The sequence below is a fragment of the Trachypithecus francoisi genome, unplaced genomic scaffold (assembly GCF_009764315.1).
Source record: "Trachypithecus francoisi isolate TF-2019V2 unplaced genomic scaffold, Tfra_2.0 Lachesis_group17, whole genome shotgun sequence".
Classification (NCBI taxonomy): Eukaryota; Metazoa; Chordata; class Mammalia; order Primates; family Cercopithecidae; genus Trachypithecus; species Trachypithecus francoisi.
Window position 1 is genome coordinate 75508652 of NW_022681462.1, and position 23371 is coordinate 75532022.

The 23371-nt window shown below is 39.4% G+C and overlaps 1 protein-coding gene across 1 annotated transcript in view; it reads right to left on the reverse strand.

The window, feature by feature from the left end:
* TTC27 (tetratricopeptide repeat domain 27) overlaps positions 1-23371 on the reverse strand; it is a 189665-nt gene that overhangs the window by 68247 nt on the left and 98047 nt on the right. Inside the window, 2 exon segments of the mRNA XM_033176078.1 lie at positions 8689-8811; positions 11607-11702. Coding sequence (XP_033031969.1) covers positions 8689-8811; positions 11607-11702 — 219 coding nt within the window.

Consider the following 23371-nt stretch of genomic DNA (forward strand, 5'->3'; position numbering starts at 1 on the left):
AGGCTAATTTCAACCAAACATTGGATTTTTTTATTAAAAGTGTGGAAAATCACAGGAGTCCTAGAAATCTCAGAAAGGAATCTATGCAAGATACAAACCAAGGGGATCATTGCTTTAGAACAGGACAGCAGAGAAAGAAATATGTAGCTAGAAATATGAGAGCCACATAGAATTTGGAATCTGTACATACTTTTATCTTAGCACTGTCATACTAAAATATTCGCTCATGTGTATCTATCATATCGGACTATAACTGTGTTGGGAGTAAGCTTTGTCTATTAGTCATCTTTGGAATATCCTTATCCAGCAAACAGTAGGTAGTCTATAAACGCTGGATGAACTCAATTGGAAAGAATACTAAAGTCACAAAGGGCTAATGGTATTTTCTAAGGTCCTTCAGATTCTAAACAGAAACATAAAAGATCCTTCCCATTTGGGAACAACGGGAGAACTCCTTTAGGTGACATGCTCTAGCTGAAATCAATACTGAGTATCACCATATGACTAAATTAGGACAGATCTAACAAAAATTTATCCTAGTAAATAGAGATGTCATATGGCAGAATCTGAATTTCACACGCCCTTCTAACCAAATAGTGGTTAACCAGGAAGCAACACTTCTTAGGACTATGAACACAGAGGAGCAAAACTATGGCCTGAAAGGGGATTTTGGGTATTTGACGGGTTCCCAATCTGGTGGTGTATTTTCCGATCAAACAGTCCAGTGCTGAGAACTGAGAATTTCAGATATGTGCAAGCAAAGGAACTAATATATTGAAAACCTGCCATATTGGGGCTCATTTATATTTATGACGATATGGTTTTCCTACAAGTTGCTATGTGGGAAATTTGAGATCTGCGGGAGGGAAGATCCTACCCTAAGCACTACTAGGATTCCAGGAAGCATTCTGTCAGGGGTGAAGCCTTGGGTTTGGGGTAAAGAATATGGGTGAAAAATTAAGCTAAGCCTCCAGTGAAAAGTAGACAAAATATTTCAGGAAAATTATTCATACTTGAGTGAGAAGGAATGATCAAAACAAACTACCCTTTTTGGCTGTGATCTGTGCCTTAACTTTGTGAATTAGCGGAAATCTTGTGAATTAACAGAAAGAATTAAAATTCTAACGTGTGATAAGAGTGGCTCTTATCTGATCTTGCATCTGGTCAGTATATTAGGAAGGGAAACTGGGAGATCAACAACTATAGGAAGCCCTCCACGTAAAAAATGAAGGGGAAAAAAATAAGCTCTAGACCCAGACATGATACCAACTATGAAGATCATCTTTGAGGACTACATGAAGAGCAAAATAAGGCTTAATAAACACAGGTTTGCTCCAGGGGAATGGAGAAAAGGCAGGTTAAGAACTTAAGGTTCCCCAATTAGCCAGATTTGGCCTCTTGACAACAGCTTTAGGATTAAAAAAAAAAAAAAAGCACACATGGGACTCAAAAACCATTGGCCATAGTCTAATTCTAGCCTTCTACCTTGAAGCAGAGAGCAAAAATGGATTCTGATTCTATTGAAGAGGCTGGTTCTCAACAGGGAGACTGACCACTGAAAGGTGCTCTACATCCTCAATATAGTACATAAAGATGACAGGGGCACAGCTGACAGAACTCCAAAGCACGTTTCACTCTCACCAAGAACAACCCTTTTAGCAGAATGGCAATTTACTCCTAGTCTAAATTCTTATTCTATGAGCAGCAACTGAGACCTGACAAGTGCAAATCGCTTTGCCCCACCCGTCAGACACTCCTAGCTAGACTTCTGTGTGGTGGTGCCTACTCCCACTTACTCTCTCATGGAGCCAAATATTCACTAATTGTTTTTCACAGTTATATGTGTGACAACACCATGCTCTGGCTTGATTTTTTAAAAGTTACTTGCCAACATAAATACTCAAGGTCCAATATGAAACAGAGTAATTAAAAACAGGCCTTATTATTCAATTAGTTGATCATCTCTTATTTGCATTACCAATTTATATTTTCAATTATTTTGCCTATTTTTCTCAATCAAGTGAGCACAACAGGTTTTAACTTACAAAACTAATATCCAATTTTTAAGGGATTAACAATAACCATGACAGGAGGCGGGTGTGGGGAAAGGGATATCGGCTTTAAAGGAAAGAAAGGTCTGAGCTCATATTCCAAAACTGCCACTTAGTAATGCTAATCAGTAAAGTGACAAAAACGACCCTTATTTTGTGGGTTGTTATGAATAGCATATGACAATTATAAAATAATTATATAAAGAACGCAGTACATATAAGGCACTCAAAACATAGCATTACATAATAATATGCTCACAGTGTCCTTAGCATTTACTGAGCAAGAATCAAAATTCTTGAAGGTTTGCTCCTATTTCTACTCCTAAAGTTAGAAGGTTCAAATGGGAGCAGAGGAATCTCAAAATTTGTTTTTGGAGAGAGAAGAGTAAAGCAGTGGTTGGAGGGGTATCTTCTGCCACGTGCAGATATTTATAAGGAGTGTCCTATGTGGAGATTGCTTCAATGAGATAACTATTCAGTGATCACTTACTAGTTACTCATCCAGCAAATATGATTGACTTCTTGCTACATGCCAGAACTTTGCTAGGTTCTGGGGCAACAGCTGTTTTTTGTTTTTTGTTTTTTGTTTTTTAATGGATTGCCGCTCTGTCACACAGGCTGGAGTGCAGTGGCGCGATCTCGGCTCACTGCAACCTCCACCTCCCAGGTTCAAGTGATTCTCCTGCCTCAGCCTCCCGAGTAGCTGGGACTACAGGCGTGTGCCACCATGCCTGGCTAATTTTTTTTTTTTTTGTATTTTTAGTAGAGACAGAGTTTCACCGTGTTAGCCAGGATGGCCTCCATCTCCTGACCTCGTGATCTGCCCGCCTCAGTCTACCAATGTGCTGGGATTACAGGCGTGAGCCACCATGCCTGGCCAACAGCTGTTTATTTTAATAGACACGGGTCTGGTTCTTAAGCAGCTTACATTTAGTGGATCAGATGAGCCAACAAATGGGGTACTAGAGTAGTTTGGGTGCTATAAGAGTACACAGGTGGACAGCACCACGAAATGTGGGAGGAAAGTATCTGGGAAGGCTCTCTGTAGAGATCAATCTCCTAAAGAACAAGTAGCAGTTAGTGAAGGAAGACAAACGTTCTAGACAGACAACAACAATTACAAAGGTCTGAGGTGAGACAGTGCCGCAAAATCAAGAACTTACAAGTAGTTTCATTCAAGTTATTAAAGTTCTGCTGGAACTTCAGGTGCAACCTGGATGACAGAGTAGGTATGAAGCAGGGTAAAAGAGGAAGGAGAAAATGCAGTTGGCAATGGAAACAGGAGCCAGATCATAAAGTGAGGCTGGGCGCGATGGCTCACGCCTGTAATCCCAGCACTTTGGGAGGCCGAGGCGGGCGGATCACCTGAGGTCAGGAGTTCGAGACTAGCCTGGCCAACACGATGAACCCTCATCTCTACTAAAAATACAAAAATCAGCCAGGCATGGGCCACACACCTGTAATCCCAGCTACTCGGGAGGCTAAGGCAAGAGAATCGCTTGAACCCAGGAGGTGGAGGTTGCAGTGAGCTAAGACCGTGCCACTGCACTCCAGCCTGGGCGACAAGAGCGAAACTCCATCTCTAAATAATACATAAATAAAATAAAATAAAATAAAATAAATAAATAAATAAAGTTGTCTGTAAGTCACTCATTCTAAACAGCTCAGACTTAACCCTGGAAAAACAGAGAGAAGTTACTTGGGGTGAGAATGACACGGCAAATTTGTCTTTAGGAAGACTATTCTGGTTACAGTGTGGGGAAAGAACTTCTGGGAAAATCTTTTATTAAACTGTATAAAGAATCTCTAGGATAGAAGAAGAAAAAAAAAAAGCCCCCAAAACAGGAAATTCAAACCAACTGCTAAAAAAGTCTCAGCTGTTTTAGAAATACAACGTTAACTTGCAATTTAAAGGAAAACGTTTTGAGTCCATGATTACAGTGATCTGCAAATGCAGCGTAATACAAGCTATGACCATGTAATCTCAGGGCAGCCTTGCTTCCTAGAAACAAGAGAAAACAAGAGAGGCCCCAACCCTTATCTATTCCTAACCACTCACCCTTAGTCTTTGCCTCTCATTTAGAATCAAATTTGCTCAGCAAAGTAAGAATACATCCATCAGCTAGGGGAAATTGCTATAAGTGGGTCAGATAACCTTTAAATACTAAATACCAACAGGTGAAAACCAGTTCTGATACCAACGTCGAGCAAAGTTAATCTTAGCTATTTTGCCTATGGTCATTAAATAACAAGAATGTATGCAGGTAGTTTCTAAGCCAGAATTTCTAATACCCTACAACAGCAGGGTGTAAACATGAGCACCAGAACAAAATAATTAGAATTAAACATTTCTCCAAATTCACCTTTTAAAAATAAATTATGCCAATTGAGCATTAAATGCAAGGATTACAATTTCACAGACTTCTAGTTAAATCAAAATGTGGTGACGGCCGGGCGCGGTGGCTCAAGCCTGTAATCCCAGCACTTTGGGAGGCCGAGACAGGCGGATCACGAGGTCAGGAGATCGAGACCATCCTGGCTAACACGGTGAAACCCCGTCTCTACTAAAAATACAAAAAAAATTAGCCGGGCGAGGTGGCGGGCGCCTGTAGTCCCAGCTACTCGGGAGGCTGAGGCAGGAGAATGGCGTAAACCCGGGAGGCGGAGCTTGCAGTGAGCTGAGATCCGGCCACTGCACCCCAGTCCGGGCGACAGAGCGAGACTCCGCCTCAAAAAAAAAAAAAAAAAAAAAAAAATGTGGTGACAACTACTGGCACATGACCAAAAGAATATCAGCTGTTTTAGAAATAAAACATTCGCTTCTAAATTATAGCAAAACTTTTTTGGGTCTGTGGTTTAAAAAATCTGCAAATATAGCATAAGAAAAACAGGTAAAGAAGGTCTTTTATCGGTTAAATAAAATACTAAAATCAACTTTTAAGATCAAGATTTTGGGGAGTGTTTGGCTAAAACTCACAAAAAACTTAAGACAAAGTAAATGACTATACATGTCTAAAATTGTAAATATGCATTTTCTAAAGGATTTAGAAATAGAAGCATTTGTCATTATTACAGACAATTCTTTTTTTTTTTTTGAGATGGAGTCTCACTCTGTCACTCAGGCTGGAGTGCAGTGGCACGATCTTGGCTCACTGCAAGCTCCACCTCCCAGATTCACGCCATTCTCCTGCCTCAGCCTCCCGAGTAGGTGGGACTACAGGCGTCTGCCACCACGTGCAGCTAATTTTTTGTATTTTTAGTAGAGACGGGGTTTCCCCATGTTGGCCAACATGGTCATGATCTCCTGACCTCGTGATTCACCTGCCTCGGCTGGGATTACAGGCATGAGCCACAGCACCCAGCCTATTACAGACAATTCTTACAAGGTCATGTACACATTTAAAAAAATAATCATCATTGTTTGGACGAACGGTGGCAAGATGGCGCAGTTCCGGGTTCTTCACCCTCAACTTTCCCGCGGGCGGGAAAGACACTGGTCGACTGCGCAGGCGCAACCCGACCTCCGACAGAGAAAAACCAGAACCCGCCTAGCCACGCCTATGGCCCGGCCCGACCCGCCTATGTCCCGCCCACTGCCCGCCCACTCCCAGGCCCAGGACATAAAAGCCACTCCCGGCGGGGGCGCTGTGCGCACTTCCTCAGCCCTCACTCCTGTCGGGACTGTAGGAACTCCGCCTGAGAGCTCCACCGGGTGACTCCCCCAGCCTCCCCTGCCGGAGACCCACGGACCTCACCCCTCCCCCACACCTTCTTTCCTGAAGCTGGGGGACCAAAACTAAATGTGCAGTTTTGCTCCTAGCCTTGCCTACTTGCTGGTCATTTAATACTCGCCCTGGTTTCCTAGAAAGCAAATTGGCTTCCTAGAAAGCAAATCGGCTTCCTAGAGAGCAAATCAGCTTCCTAGAAAGCAAATCAATCATCACAACTGCTTAGGGAGACATAGTCAAATCCTTTCTCTGAAGGGGACAGATTCATTATGTTTTTTCTCCTGCAATTAAGGAAAGTCTCATCTTTCCATACTTTCTAAAAATAATTAAATTAATATTCTAAAATGTTTTGAGTATTTGTGATTTACCAGCTTGCTTATTTCAAATATTACTATTTCAGAAACTACCATATTTTTATATAAAGTTATTACTTATTTCTTGGCCAATGTAAAGACTAGCACAGTAAAGAATGATGCAGTGGGAACTACATCAGACTGTAAATCAAGATATTCATTCATCCACTCATTCCTTTGTTAAACAAACATCTGAGTACTACGTTAGTGTCAGACAATGGGCACTAAAAAGATAATTTAAGTCGCCGAAGAAATACATTACTATATTTCATTAAATTTGAGATGCTATCAGTTGTAAGACATACTCTGTTAATGAAAGAAAAAATGCTTTTAATTCATAACCTAATGCCTCTTGTTTGCTTTGATTTTTTTCAATCTATTCAGAAAAATTTGGCAATTCTTCCTGCCTTCAATATGTTGCTTGACATTTTAAATGACAACCTTTCTTTACACATCTCAGTACAAAACAAAGCTTCATCTACTTTTGGGTATCCTTCTTTCTTGGCTCCCATAAAGCACTTGGTTGCTGCTTTTAAAGAAAAGTAAATGGAATTGAGATGATTTATCCAGTGGCAAATGTTTATTTCAGTAACACCAAATTTTCATTTCTCTACTTTGGTTCTCTTTTTCTCTGTATTCAATAACTTTTTGTTTCAGTGCCAAATCATAATGAAATCCTTTTGAAGATATTTTAAATGGCAATTAAACACAACATACGTAGTGCTGACACCATGTCTACAACTCAACTGAAATGGTGGCCTAAATGTAGCTATAATTAGCTTTCACATGCATGAGTATGGACAACCTGACAGGACAGTCACCTGACTTAGAGCAAAAGGAAGATGCCATCAATTGTTAAATATATTCCAATTTTAGAGACATTAAAATATGAAGAAAAAACATCTCATAGAATCATAGCAAGTAATGGCAGCAAGCACTCATGTCACCTTATGAGGTAAGCACCATTGTATGTACTTTACATACATTATCTCACAAAAACCTATAAAGCAAATAGATTAAGTGCTTCCAGATGAGGAAACTAAGACAAGGAAGATGAAAGCAACTTGCCCAATATCACAAAGCTAGCATGAAGCAAGGCTGGCATTTGACTACCGGCAGCCAGAGACCAGAGGCTATGCTTTTAGCCACTATGCCATACTACTTTGCAAGTAGTCAATAATCAGCTTGTGATATGAAGCAAATCGTAAGGGAAACCTTTCCTTATTTACAAAATGAGGGAGCTAGAATGGATGTTTATGGGATTCTTTTCCAGGATAAAAATATTATAATTCTATCAATCTCTTTTTGAGATAGGGTCTCGCTCTGTCATCTAGGCTGCAGTGCAGTGGGGTGATCACAACTCACTGTAGCCTTAACCTCCCAGGCTCAAGTGATCATCCTCCCTCAGTCTCCCAAGTAGCTAGGATTACAGGCATGCCCCATCACACCCAGCTAATTTTTAATTTTTTTAATTTTTTTTTTTTTTTTTTTTGTAGAGATGGGGGTCTCACTTGGTTGCCCAGGCTGGTCTTGAACTCTTGGGTTCAAGCGATCTTCCCACCTCAGCTTCTCGAGGTGTTAGGATTACAAGTGTGAACCACCATGCCCAGTCGATAATCTTCCACAGTAAAACTTTGTTCTTATTCTGGTTTCTCCTTAAGTCAATATAATTCAAAGACCTTCACTGCCATTAATCGATTAGTGAAAGAAATGCAACTTTCACTATTAATCTAAAATAGACATATTTAGGAAGGTATTTAAGAAAAACACATGCTTGAACCACTATTGCTCTTTTTTAGGGTGATGGCAAAAGGTTGACTGTAGGTATAAATGATCTAGTTTGTGGGCTTTACTCTGCTTGCCTGTGTAGTCAACTTAAGTCTTCTAAATTTTTAATCCAAAATTTAACATATGATTTCAATGTGTCAGTTTTTAAAGTGACCTACAATGCAGAGCCCCTTATTCTTCTTAAAATTCTGTTTATGTATGAGGGGAAAAAACAACAGATTAATAACAGATGCAAATATTGCAACATTTTCCCTCCTGACCCAATTTCAGGGTGGAATTAAATGTGCATTACACACTTGACAACTCTTTTGCCTCCAGAGGGGTCATCACACCCTTTGGATTTTCTTTTACAGACCAAGCCAACTGCTCTCACTCTCTCTCCTAGGTAACCTCCCTTGAGGCCCACAGCATCTGATTATCAGGCAACCCAGTGATCATTAAAATAATTCCAAATATTTCACTTTGAAGTCATCCTACGGGAGAAGGTGAGTAAAGGAAAGAAACGAAAATGCCACGTCTTCAAAGCTCTTGTTAGTCTCTTACATGTCAAATCCCAATCTCAGTCTACTTTTCTCTTCACAATGCATACACACAAAATAATCTGTCCCAGTGGAAATCAGAGAAAACATTTAAAAGTTTTCTGGAAAAAAGTGAAAAAAAGCAATATAAGTGAACATTGGCAAAAGTGGGCTTGAAAAATAAAACAAGTGAGAAGATGCTCCCAGAGGGAAGGCTCTCACCAGTACATCAGATTTGACTATTACGTACCTTTCCATGCTGCCCGGCTCTTTCATAACAAATGACAACATCTTCCCACATTTCTAGCTTTTCAAATATCTGAAGGGCTGAACTGGTACATCCCAACTCAAAGAGCAAACTTGCAAGTTGGCGCTAGAAAAATCAAGTTAAAATAATTAATACTTCTTGGTGTAAAGAGAGATTCCTGTTTCACTTCCAGGTATACCTAATCTGCCTTTTTAGGGGTCTGCTTATTGTAATAAATGTATAATTTCTAGAATCTCTACTACTTAGAAGTTTGTAATAATTCAATACATACCTTTACTTTAGAAAACAAGCCTCTTTATAGGGTATAAGGATTAAAGAACAATATAGAAACTGTTGAAAATACTAAAATATATCCAATTTTTTTCTAAGAACTTAAAAAGCAAAAATCAGTATTTCTTTCTTACCTAGACAGTCTGTATACAACAATCTCAATTTATGAGGCTGAGATCCCATAAATTAATTTTTAAAACTCTGAGCAGTCAATAGAGATGACATAAAATCTATGCATTAGCCCTGCTGAATTTTATTCAGAAGGGTATCGTATCTAGCTCTTTCGCACTCAAAGCTACTTAGATTTATTTCAAGCACATTCTAACAAACTTAGCTTTTTAATTTCCCAGTCCCTGGCAGACTGAAAAAAGAGCAAACTGAGTTAAGGTCAGTGAAGGTTAAACATATTTAAAAATAAATATATTATGGTTTGTAAGTGTTAGCACCTGCACAAATGGAAAAAAAAAAATTTAAAGGTTTAAAAAAGTAGGTAAGGTTAGAATAAGGTGTAGTTTCATATTAGAGAGAGCTGTGTTGCTCTCTCGTAAGTATACTTTTTACTACTCTGAAAATTCAATACATATTTAAGAGTTAAGCCCAGAAAATCCGGGACTGACAATATCAGAAAGTAAATGAAATATACATAAAAATTATAAGCTACAGATTATCAAAGTAAATAATGAGAATGGTCCAATACATCAGTAACCCATGAACTACAGGAGAATTTGGATATTTTAGAGAATATAATTGGACATTTTCAAAAACTGCCCATAGCATGTGAGAGCTGGAATAAATCTTAGTGCTTATGCAGTGAGCAGTACATCTTCATTTAAAAGATCAAGAAAGTTGATGACATCCAAGATGATATGGCTAGCTAGTAGCAAAGTAGAGACTAATTCTCTTTTTATAATACACTGTTCTGTTATTTCTCAATCTTTAAAATAATACACAAAGATATGGTTAGTCCCCATGATGCCAGAAAAAGTAATTAACTTCCTAATGAAAAAGGATCCTTATCTAACTGCCTGAAGATCCTGAAATCCACAGCTTGCTAAGCAGATAAGCATTTGGCCTAAATTCAGTTTGAACAATATTTAAGTTTCCTAATGTTTCTGTTCAGAAAAAGACAAAAAGCAACACCCACAATAGATACATTTTGTCATAACAGCTCATTCTGAAATGTTTATCCACCAAACCACATAATATAAAGCACCTAACAAATTTCACAGATCAGAGTCAAAAAACACACTAAAAAATTCCAGCTGTTAACACATTCTTAATGAAGAAGCTATTCCTTTTGAGATATCACAAAGCTTTTTTACTTGTCTATGTTTTATTGAGGTTCCTTCAATATGTAAACTGAACTCCAACGCATAATAAATAATAAATAAACGAGTTCACCCTGTGTTTAAGAATATAACCTACTCTAAGAAGTCTTATAATGGGGATTTTGAACAATTGGATGGTGGGTTGGCATTTATGTTTCTAACTCACTACCTATGTGTATGATCCATGATAGAGAGGACAGAAAACTGATTAAAATGACAATAGTAGATAAATCATCTGTAATCCCCTGGCTGGCTCCATCTGACTCCACTAACCTCTCTGTGACTTAGCTTCCTCATATGTAAAACAGATATTTTTAAAAACGGTTGCAATAAAATAAGAGAATATGTGTGGAATGCAGAATAAAATGTATGCATCATACTAAGTATGCAGTAAAAGTTGGTTGTTGTTAGCTGATATAATTACAACCCAAAGAAAAGCTAAGGAAAAGAGGTAAAGTAGACTAAAAGTGAGGAAACTAGAAACCTAGTTCACGTACACTTGTGTGATCAACACTGGAAAGCTAATTGCACTGAGCCTCAATTTCTTCTCTGTAACATTAAGAAACTGGACCAGGTGTCTAAGTTATTTTCGGTGCTAAAATTTTACAAAATAGGGAGTTACACCTATAATACAGGAGAACTATGTAGACAAGGGGCCAGAATCCCCACCTCATGTGGATTAGGAGCTATAGTAGGTATTCTCATACCCTCAGGAAGAAGAGAGTAGTCATGTGTATCTCACAACATAAAGTATACCAAATAAATGCTTTCTTTTGCTTTTTGTAAGCAACTTGGTTAAAAGATTCCTTCTTTGGTAGAAAGTCCTTAAAATAATTTTAGTATAAGAAATTATTTCAAAGCCAGGTATGGTAGTGCACATCTGTAGTCTCAGCTGCTCAGGAGGCTGAGGCAGGAGTGATTGCTTCAGCCCAGGGCTTCAAGGCTGTAATGCACAATGATCACACTTGTGAATCGTCACTGCACTCCAACCTGGACAATAAAGCAAGGCCTCATCCCTTAAAAAAAAAAGTTACTTTGAAAATGCAAGCACTTATGATTCTCCTATAATTTCTAGGATTCTATTTCATATAGTTTTAAATTCTTTTAAAAATGTTTTATGAGTGTAATATCACTTTAATCAAAATAGCAATTTGAAGTAGTTAGCAATTCCCAGGTAGATACATTTATTATATCAGCAAAATATTTGAAAATTCAAACATAAATTGAAATCATCAATTTATAATGCATTTACCTTTCTAATGCCAAGTATTTTCCATACCCAATGACAAACAACAAAACTACCTGAATGGCCCAGTGAGGTGGTACTTGACAGCAATAGAAAATCTTTAGGCGTTCCAATACAGATGTAGTTTTATCTTCAAATTGGTCTGCAAGAGCCTTAAAGAACATATATCACAATCAGAATCTATATGTATAACTTGTAATAGAAATAAGTCCTTATTGTAAGTTATACAAATGCACATATAAACAATAAAGAACTTGAGTCATTTTGATAAGGTGATAGGATGTGTGAATTTTTTCTTGAATTTCTTTAAATGTTCAAAAAACTTTAAACCTAATCCACATTTACATGAACATGTACAATAAAAACTTACCAGAAAAAGTTTTCATTTCCTATAATAGTTCTTTCAAAGAACTAGCCTTATTGATAAGCCTTTTCACTTCTTCTATGAAGAACTGTTCTTTAGCATATCTATTTCACAACATAATACCACTTTGACAATGGCACTTTATTATGTAAATCAGAGAAAAATTATATGAAGAACGTTCTTTAGGATTATTTGCTCAGGAATAAAATTAAAGGAAAAAGTAGCCTATTTAATCACAGAGAGCAAATCTTCTCACTCTTCAGCAACAGAGCAATAAGGCTGGACACTCACTCAGGTGAGACCATCTGTATAGTGCAGTGGGCAGCTGCAACCCACATACATGAAAGAATCCCTCTGATGTACTGAAATGTCTACAGTGGTACTGAATAACTAAACTCTCAGAAGCTACATCAAGAAGCAAACCAACAAGACCAAAACAGCTGACTCTGAGACAAGGTACCAGGGCCAACTGCAAAGTCAAAGGCTAGCGCTATTCAGTGGTCAAGTGATCCGTCACAGAAGAGATCAGCATCAAAGTGAAGGAAGACACATTGTGAGATTGCTAGAGAAACATGTGGATAGCAGCCCCATTATCATGATCATTTTCTCTTGCCTCTTCATTTGCCATTCAGTTTACATTAAGCGTACATATTTTTCTGATATTATACACTTACACCTTCTCTCAACTGAGAATTATCAATATCTTTTTTCTACAATGCAGTACTAAAATTTTATCTTTTTTGCCAGTTGACTAGTTTTCACAGACCTCTCTTATGAGGATTAGATGGTAGTAAGAAGTCAATGTTAATTTTCTGATTTTATTATACATACTGGGTTATGTAGGAGAATGTCCTTGTCATATTTGAGGACAATGAAGCACCATGTTGGCAACTTACTCTCCAAAACTTTGGGATGCATAAGACAGTTGCACTGTTCTTGCAACTTTTTGGTAATTTGGAAACTGTTTAAAATTTTCACAAAATTAATTTTTTAAATGGAAAATTTCAAAAAATAGTAAAAAAGGTAGCAAGTCCAAGCCTCCGAAGAAAAAAAAGGATAGGAATCTACCATGTCCTGGTAAAAATCTAAGATAGGGAGACCAGTTTCTGAGCAGGGAGGTTTCTCCTAAATCGAGAGTTCTCTATTTTACACTGGGTGGGAGATACATTTATCAGCCTAAGAATATCCTGTAGTATGAGCTCAAGTGTGAAAAAGCATACATTACACAAAACTTCGTTGACAATCCAAGATGTTATTCAGTCAAGTCAGTCAGAGCAAACTGAGACATAACCAGACTCCTAAACCATCTTGGTCAAAATATGTTTAAAGCTTTTTGGCCTTACTTCACAGAAACTTAATAGCAAAAAGATTGCATGCTGCTGCCCAAAGCTGTTTAGTTGTGGGAGGGAGGGTAGAGAAGAATAACTTCTGGCTGTATACATATGGTTACAATACATAAATAAAGAGATCACTGAGTTATTTCATAAAAGGGGAACAAATTACTTCATAGAGAAGGAACACATTTTTATCAATACAGTTTTTTTTGGAAAGAAAAAATAACTAATGCTCTCTATTAATAATAAAAACAAAAGCAACATTGTATAATTTACTGTTACTAACACCTAACAACATGCAAAAAATTTATTTTCAAAAAACTCATGCTGTTGGCTGTAGTTACTGCAACTAGCTAAAGCATAATAGGTACTCAGTAAATATTTCCTCATTTACTAATAAACACATTTATTATGTATTTCAGATACTCTCAGATACTTTTGGATGATCTCAGAGTATCTAAGTGTCTCTTATAACTCCCGGATACTCTCCAAAATGGCAAAGCCCACTGAAGACAATACTGTCTTGGCAGAGAACCAACACTCATTTGACCTGGATACCATGAATAAGCCCCCATACAAAAACCTGATTAAGCTATATGCATGATAAAGATTAAAAACAGAATTCTAGGTTGGGTGCCACCCCAAGCACTTTGGGAGGCCAAAGTAGGAGGATCACTTGAGCCCTGGAGTTCAAGACCAGTCTGGGCAACATGGTAAGACCACATCTCCACAAAAAATCTTTAAAAAATAGCCAGGGTTGGTGGCATAGACCCATGGGTCCAGCTACTTAGGAGGCTGATGCAGGAGAATCACTTGAGCCCAGGGAGGTCAAGGCTGCAGTGAGCTATGTTTGTGCCACTGCACTCCTGCCTGGGTGACAGAGCAAAGCCCTGTCTCAGAAGGAAAAAAAGGGGTCAGGCACAGTGGCTCACGCCTGTAATCCCAGCACTTTGGGAGGCTGAGGCAGGTGGATCAGGAATTCGAGACCAGCCAAGCGAACATGTTTAAACCCCATGTTTACTAAAAATACAAAAATTAGCTGGGCATGGTGGTACGTGCCTGTAATTGCAGCTAAGGCTGAGGCATGAGAATGACTTGAGCCCAGGAGGCAGAGTTTGCAATGAGCCGTGACTGCACCAATGCACTACAACCTAGGCAACCGAGTGAGACTCTGTCTCAAAAACCAAAGAAAGAAACAAACAAAAACGCAAAAAAAAACCCACAAATACACACAAAACGGAACTCTAGGCTATTTTCACTCCTGCACAGAAAATATTTCTTCCTACCTTAGGCATGACAACCATCTACATAAAATTTAACTATCAACGAAAACTAAGAACATTAAATTAATATACAAAAGTTAAGGCTTGGCCGGGAGCGATAGCTCACCCCTGTAATCCCAGCACTTCGGGAGGCCGAGGTGGGCGGATCACTTAAGGTGAGGAGCTCTAGACCAACCTGGCCAACATGGTGAAACTCCATCTCTACTAAAAATGATCAGCCAGGTGTAGTGGTGCAGGCCTGTAATCCCGGCTACTTGGGAGGCTGAGGCAGGAGAATTTCTTGAATCTGGGAGGCAGAGGTTGCAGTGAGTCAAGATCACACCACTGCACTCCAGCCTGGGCGACAGAGTGAGACTCCGTCTCAAGGAAAAAAAAAAAAAAAAAGTAAGAAGTCTTGATAGGTGTACTGTTTATTTGCCTATTTCCTCTACTGGATCCAAAGTACTTTTTTTATTTGCTAATTTACTAAAAAGACAGGGACATTGTTATAGTGCATCTCTAGGTTTTTCAGAGCAGGATTATTTCTAGCAACTCAATCTGAAATAATTCCATCATATTCAACCAAACTGGAGTCCTTTACAGGCACAGTAAATGGAAAAATATCAGTGATGGCAAGTGAAGCCACTTGGATTATGTCTTTGTTCTATCCCCAGCAAGCAAGTAGTTTAACTACAATGGCACTTATCTATGAGATGATTTTTTAAAACAATACTTGTATTTCCAATGGTCTAGGAGTATGGCTTTATCAAAAGAGTATTTTCTTTTACTTCAAGCATTTCAGAAGATCTGTTGATTAATTTTAAGCTGAACACAAGTATTAGGTACATTCATGAGAAGCAAATCATGTGCCCAAATAGTCTGGAAGAAGACAATGGAAGAACGTTAGGTACTGTGAGAATGGGACTGAATGCAAGTGAAGCGTCACTACTATTGAGGTATTTATGTGCATGAATGTGAACATAAACAATGTGCTCCATGAGAAAGAAGTACCTCGCAAATTTTCACACACACCCAGAAATTTAGGTAAATGATCTCTAAAGCAGTGTGTCCTACCCTTTCACTTACCCATGTTCTCTTTCCGGTTTCTAAAATTTCACTAATTTTACACCTGAAAATCACAGGACTTAGTCATAAATAAAAAGTGGTATGAGGAGGTGGTCTTTAAGGAAAGATGATAATGTCAAAAATGGAGAGAGGGGGAGAAGAAGCAAATATACCTTAAACCAATCACTATGGGCAGTTTGAAGAAAGACAGAGCCTAGGTGGATGACTGAAGAGCTGTGAATAAATGGAAAAGGTAACAAGCAGAGAGTGAGGAGCCCCCTGAGGCGCAGTCCAGAAGTAGGGGTTGTCTATACCAGAGGTGACTTCATGTTGCATGGACTACTGTGACATGAGACTGTTTTCAAGTTTTAAGACTCCTTTTTAATGCCATTTACTCCCTAACTCCACCTAAAGGCATTTATACTTTCGGTGTCCTTTGAGAATATGTGTTTGTGCATAAAGACCCCCTAACCCCGTGCAATAACAATTCCCAAATCTTCCAGGAGCCACAGTATCACAGGTCAAGGGATATCTCTAAGGAATGGGGAATAAAACCCAAGAAAGCAATGATGTACCTCTCCTTTCAATGCTCTGTTTTCAACAGAGAAGGAATTTCCCAGAAAAACTACAGAAGATCAAAATTACATTTTAAAATTAGCACATGGAGAATGATTGAGTATAAAAGGACAATTTTGAATAATGTCTGGTATGATTTAGACTTATTTATGTGTTCTCATCTAAAAGTATGGCACACGTCTTCAAAAGAGTAGAGATAGTCCCAAAGGACCTACCCTTTTCCCGAAAGCTATTCATTCTCACTAGCATGACATCTACGTGTTCATCGGCTTTCTGAAGAGCCAGGTAGAAATTAGCTGATAATCTAAAAGTTATGACTGATCATATGCCAAATCACTTTATACTGGCTTTGCTGTGCAATCTTTGTACATGTGTGTGTGTATAGGAAGATGGAATTTATTATAAAAATATGTACATAATCCAACAGGTGAGCTGAACAGCTTTCTCTAACAGGAGTCTGCAGTCAATTCAGCTGTGATTTACAAACAGACTAGTCAAGCTCATTGCCATCTCAAACCTCCAAGCCCAAGAAAATCGCCAATGGGAACAGGGAGAATAACAAAACTGTTAACACACCTAGGAAGTATCAACACTATCATTAAACTTATTGTGAACCCAGCCTTTCCTCATACATATAACACTGTTGCTCTGAGAGATAAAAATGACTTGCCCGAAGTCATAAGGCCATGAAATAGGTGAGCCTGCCAGACTCCAAAGACCACAGCTGGCAACTTCATTAAAACCTTCTGTAAAACTACATGATCAATGTCAGATCTGTGAAAATTGAAAGCAGCTTCTCATTGGAAAAATACTGAAAACTCTATCTAACTATCTTATTTACACATAAATCCAAAAATATGGGAGAGAGGGTGTGGCCTGATCAAGGAAATGCTCAGTTATTGCTTCTACCCCAGAAATGACAGACTTTAGGCTGTGGTTTGGTAGGATCTGGGTCTACTAATAGGAGATGGGAGAACCTAGATCACCTTTTTGTGATTACAGGCTGAAAAGATGAACATCAAGAGGCAGTCCTCTCAGGAGGCCCAGATGGCTATCATGCAGCCATCCCCTTAATCAGTCACACCTTGGGTCAGCAGTTCAACCCTCTGTTTCCAAGACCCCTTTAAAATCATACAAATTATTGAGGGACTCAAAGCTTTTCTTTCTGTGAGTTATAATCTATCAATATTTATCATATTAGAAATAAAATCAGGAAAATTTAAATGTTCATTAATTCATTTAAAAAGAAAATAAATCTATGACATTAACAAAAATAGCATGCTTTTATGAAAAATAACTACCTTTTCCAAAACAAAACAAAACAAAAGTCTTGAAAAGAGTGGCACTGTCTTAATGATTTTGCAAATCTCTTTAATGTATGGCATAATAGATAATAGCTGGATTCTCAGATCTGCTTCTGCAGTCAATCTGTTGCAATATAATATTTTGCTTGAATTTTATGGAGAAAATCTGTCCTCACACAGATAGGTAATTGAAAAGGGGAAGAGTATGTTAGTAGCTTTTTCAGCTAATTGTGGATAGTATTATTTGATACTACACCAAAATTCAATTGATGCTGGTATCTTTGTAATGTGGAATTTGAAATCCTATCAATGAACTTTTCTTTGTTACATTAAATGCTCTGTTACACCAAAATCCACTGGTCTGAAAACAAACAAAAAAGTACTCACTGGTCAATCCTGATGCTGAACACTAATTATGTAACATCATGCACTGGTTTTTTTGAAAATGAGCTGACCTTCCCAATGTTGACATATTTCATAAAAATTTTTAAAACTACATGCATTAATATCACCATCAATCTCATCAGAAAAATCTTGTCTCAATATTTGAAATATTAGGAAGCTATGAAGTTCACAGTTGCAGAGAGAGGTTTTCTAAAACTCATTTTTTTCTTGGAAGTTCAAAATTTCATCATTGGTAACTGATATGGTTTGGCTGTGTTCCCACCCAAATCTCATCTTGAATTCCCATAATGTGGTAGGAGGGACCCCGTGGGAGGTCACTGAATCACGGGGGCAAGTCTTTCCTTTGCCGTTCTCATGACAGTGAATAAATCTCACGAGATCTGATGGTTTTATGAAGTGGAGTTCCCCCACGCAAGCTCTCTTTCTTTGCCTGCTGCCATCCACGTAAGATGTGACTTGCTGCTCCTTGCCTTCCACCATGATTGTGAGGCCTCCCCAGCCATGTGAAACTGTAAGTCCATTAAACCCTGTTTTCCTATGTAAATTATCCAGTCTTGGTCATGTCTTTATCAGCAGCGTGAAAACAGACTAATAGAGTAAATTGGTACCCGTAGAATGGGGCGCTGCTGGAAAGATACCCAAAAATGTGGAAGCAACTTTGGAACTGGGCAATAGGCAGAGGTTGGAACAGTTTGGAGGACTTAGAAGACGACAGGAAAATGTGGGAAAGTTTGGAACTCCCTACAGACTTGTTAAATGGCTTTGACCAAAATGCTGATAATGATATGGACAATGAAATCCAGGCTGAGGTGGTCTCAGATGGAGATGAGGAACTTGTTGGGAACTAGAGCAAAGGTGACTCTTGTTAGGTTTTAGCACAGAGACTGGAGGCGTTTTGCGCCTGCCCTAGAGATGTGTGGAACCTTGAACTTGAGAAAGATGATTTAGGGTATCTGGTGGAAGAAACTTCTAAGTAGCAAGGCATTCAAGAGGTGACGTGGATGCTGTTAAAGGCATTCAGTTTTATAAGGGAAGCAGAGCATAAAAGTTCAGAAAATTTGCAGCCTGACAATGCGATAGAAAAGAAAATCCCATCTTCTGAGGAGAAATTCAAGCCAGGTGCAGACATTTGCATAAGTAACCGGGAGCTGAATATTAATCCCCAAGACTATGGGGAAAATGCCTCCAGGGAATCAGGGGTGTTCGCAGCAGCCACTCCCATAACAGGTCCGGAGGCCTGGGAGGAAAAAGTGGTTTCGTGGGCCGGGCCCAGGGTCCCTGTTCTGTGTGCAGCCTAGGGACTTGTTGCCCTATGTCCCAGCCATTCCAGCTGTGGCTGAAAGAGGCCAATGTAGAGCCTGAGCCATGCCTTCAGAGGGTGCAAGCCTCAAGCCTTGGCAGCTTCTATTAGTGTTGAGCCTGCCAGTGCACAGAAGTCAAGAACTTGGGTTTCAGAACCTCCACCTAGATTTCAGAAGTTGCTTGGAAATGCCTGTGTCAGGGAGAAGTTTGCTGCAGGGGCAGGCTGTCATGAAGAACCTCAGCTAGGGCAGTGTGGAAGGGAAATGTGGGGTCAGAGCCCCCACACAGAGTCCCTACTGAGGCACTGCCTAGTGGAGCTGTAAGAAAAGGGCCACCAACCTCCAGATCCCAGAATGGCAGATCCACTGACAAGGTGCACCGTGTGCCTGGAAAAGCTGTAGACTCTCAATGCCAGCCCATGAAAGCAGCCAGGAGGGAAGCTGTACCCTACGAAGTCACAGGGGCACAGCTGTGCAAGACCATGAGAACCCACCTCTTCCATTAGTATGAACTGGATGTGTGACATGGAGTCAAAGAAGATCATTTTGGAGCTTTCAGATTTGACGGCCCTGCTGGATTTCAGACTTGCATGGGGCCCATAGCCCCTTTATTTTGGCCGATTTCTCCCATTTGGAATCGCTGTATTTACCCAATGCCTGTACCCCATTGTATCTAGGATGTAACTAACTTGCTTTTCATTTTAAGGCTCATAGGCAGAAGGGCCTATGTGTTCTTAGGCCTTGTGTTGGATGAGACTTCGGAACATGGACTTTTGAGTTAATGCTGAAATGAGTTAAGACTTTGGGGGACTGTTGGGAAGGCATGATTGATTTTGAAATGTGAGGACATGAGATTTGAAGGGGCCAGAGGTGAAATAATATGATTTGCCTGTGTCCCCACTCAAATGTCATCTTCAATTCCCGCAGGTTGTGGGAGGGACCCAGTGGGAGGTAACTGAATCATGGGGGCAACCCTTTCCTGTGCTGTTCTCATGATAGTGAATAAGTTTCACAAGATCTGAAGGTTTTATAAAGAGTAGTTTCTCTGCACAAGCTCTCTCTTTGTCTGCTGCCATCCACGTAAGATGTGACTTGCTCCTCCTTGCCTTCCACCAAGATTGTGAGGCCTCCTTGGCTACATGGAACTCTAAGTCCATTAAACCCCTTTTCCCATATAAATTACCCTATAAATTGGCTATGTCTTTATCAGCAGCATGAGACTAATACAGTAACAAATATTGTCAATTATTTTCCTTGAAGTGATGCACTTACTTCATTTATTTTTTGGGGAATTTCCACCAAATACCCAAGTCTGAATAACCAGTTCATCTGTCAATAGTCCTTTCAAGCAAAAATAATGTTCCATGGGAAAAAGTTTCTTCCTGAGACAACCATTGTACTTTAGCAAGTGGCACAAGTTTTTTGTAAGCACTTTCCATTTTATCACATAGAATTTTAAAAAGGCATGTTCTTGAGGGTAAAGATGACAAAATAATACTGCTTCATCACAAACATTTGTAAACACAACCGTCTTTTAAAAAATTTTTTTAAAAACTGTGGTGGTGAAGCATTGAGTGACTACTAGCACAGTCTGGCGTCCCTAATCCAGTGCCCCTACCTTGATTTTGACAAAGGGGCCAGGAGTTTGACTTCCCCGCCCTCCCACTGCTTCTGGACCAATATGCAAATATCAACATAGTGACAACGCAAACAATATCTCAGTGCCCTTATTATGAAGATGGTTTTGACCTATGGACACTCTGAAATGGCCTAAGGACTCCCAGGGATCCACAAGCCATATATGATAACTTCTGCCTTAGGATTAGTAAAAGTACAAGCTCTTATGCCTTCCCTACAGCCCATTTACCTCCAGTTTTCTCCCAAAACTTCTCCAAGGGACTCTGCTTGGTGTCTTAAGACATTAGTGTCTTAATGAAAGCACAAGTCGACCTGTTTACAATCTGCAAATTTTATGAGGGCAAAGAATAACAAATATTTATTGATTATTAAAACCTGAGTGAATGTTTTAAACTCTTAGTATTATCCTTTCTAAAAAAAAAAGTTTATGTACGCCAGCTGGTGGCAATCGTAACACTTTGGGAGGCCAGAAGGATCACTTGAGGCCAGGAGGTTGAGCCTGCAATGAGCTATGATTATGCTACTGCACTCCAGCCTGAGTGATAGAGCAAGACAAAGAAAGAAGAAAAGAAAAGGAAAGGAAGGGAAGGGGAGGGGAGGGGAGGGAGAGAGGAGCTGAGTCTAATAATAATTAGCTACTACTTTCCTAAGTGTCAGTCAAATGCAAGGCATCTGTTCTAAGTGAGCTCAATTTCAACTGGTCCCAGATAGTTGGCCCTCAATAACACCTTAAAGGTTCCTGCTGGCATTCATCCATTAAATCACAGCACTGTACCCCACAGCTTGGTGCATACCCATTTGGCCTCTGTTCTGTGTGTACTTGGGGAGAGAGAAAAACATCTGGAGATGCCAAAGAACGACAGGCTACCTCTACTTAAGGCAGCCTTTCCCAAACATGCCCATAATCATCACCAACACGCTGACCCTGAATCTCTAGGGGCTAGGCTGAAGATCTATATTTTAACCACCACCCGCCATTCAGCAAATTTGGAAAATGCTGTGTAAGGATGTTAAGATGTACGCAGAATGTTATCTCAGGGAAAACTAAAGCATGAATTCAATCATCATAATCTGACCTTGTCCAAAGAACTTAAGTTTGTTCCTCCTTGGGAATCTGACTAAAGTCATTATTTAGCGTCTTTGAAAGTGTGCTTTACGTGAGTATATTTTACTTCATCCCATTAATACATTCCTTTATTATTACCCACTTTTCACTTTTCTGTAACTTTCTAGGGCTGTTTTTTAGTATCACTAGTAAAGGTTACTTTATATTGTGCATTACTTGTCCCACTCTTATCCCACTTACCTATAAGCTAGTCGTTGCATATTTTTTACCCCTTTCTTCTCAGGAAGCTCATATCCTGGATTCAGTCCACCAGGGTTCCTGCGGGCAGCCCCCTTTCTTGGACTTATCAGAAGCCAATTTCATTCATCCATTTACCTGTTCTTTTCCCACACAGGACCATATCCTGAGATTCTGTGCCCTCCATTTCTTCCCTCCCCTTCCACCTTAATTATAGGCCTTAAGAGTTCTGCAACCTAAACCTTTCTCACAAAAGTCTCGATTAACTTCTTCCTGCCTGTGCTCATTCCATTCCTTTCCTCCAGATGATGCCAGTCTTCTACTGATATCACGTTTCCTTTGTAAGCCAGTTCTCACAGCTTCCTTAGAAAGTAGGGCATAGTGGATAAAAGCATGGACTTCTAAATCAGGTGGACCTGGGTTGAACTCTAGCTCAGCTATGAGACCTTGGGTAAGTAATTTAAACTTTCTGTCCCTCAGTTTCTTCATCAGTAAAAATGTAGATAATGCCTCCACCCTAGGATTAGTTACCATCTGGCATACGAGTGTTCAGTAAATGGAAGTAACAATACACAGTTAATTAAATGGTAGTAACTACACACAGCTCTGTATAAACAGTAGCAACTATAATTATTCCAACAAATAAAACCACAGCTACAATCACATGAGCAACTCCTAATATACTTTTCAATAACTTTCAAATGCACATAGTTATTAATGCAGATGAAATACAGAGCCAGAATGAAAGACACATGTTCATATCTCAGATATTGGAAAATCTTGACAGCATGACCCAGCACACTATACAAGAGGCACTGTAATTATCTCAGTGTTGTTCAGGTTTCCCAGGTAGTAATGACTGCTTTTAATCAGTTATGAAGGAATGGCAGTTTTCTTATTCTTGTACCTAAACTTCCCCTCCTGTAAAGTGAAGATGATAATAAGAGTCGACGTTTATTGAAGATTGACTATGTACCAAGCACTATTCCAGGCATTTCACAAGTATCACCATTGGTATCAGGTAGGCTTGACAGCCATCCCCACCCTAAGGAAAGTGAAGCCAGGCACGGTGACTTATACCCAGAATCCCAGTACTTTGGGAAGCTGAGGTGGGACGATCACTGGAGGCAGGAGTTCAAGACCAACCCTGGCAATACAGCAACATCTCAACTCTACAAAAAATGAAAAAGTTAGCCAGGCATGGTTGTGTGTGCCTATAGTCCCAGCTACTTGGGAGGCAAAGACAGGAGGATGGCCTGAGCCTTGGAG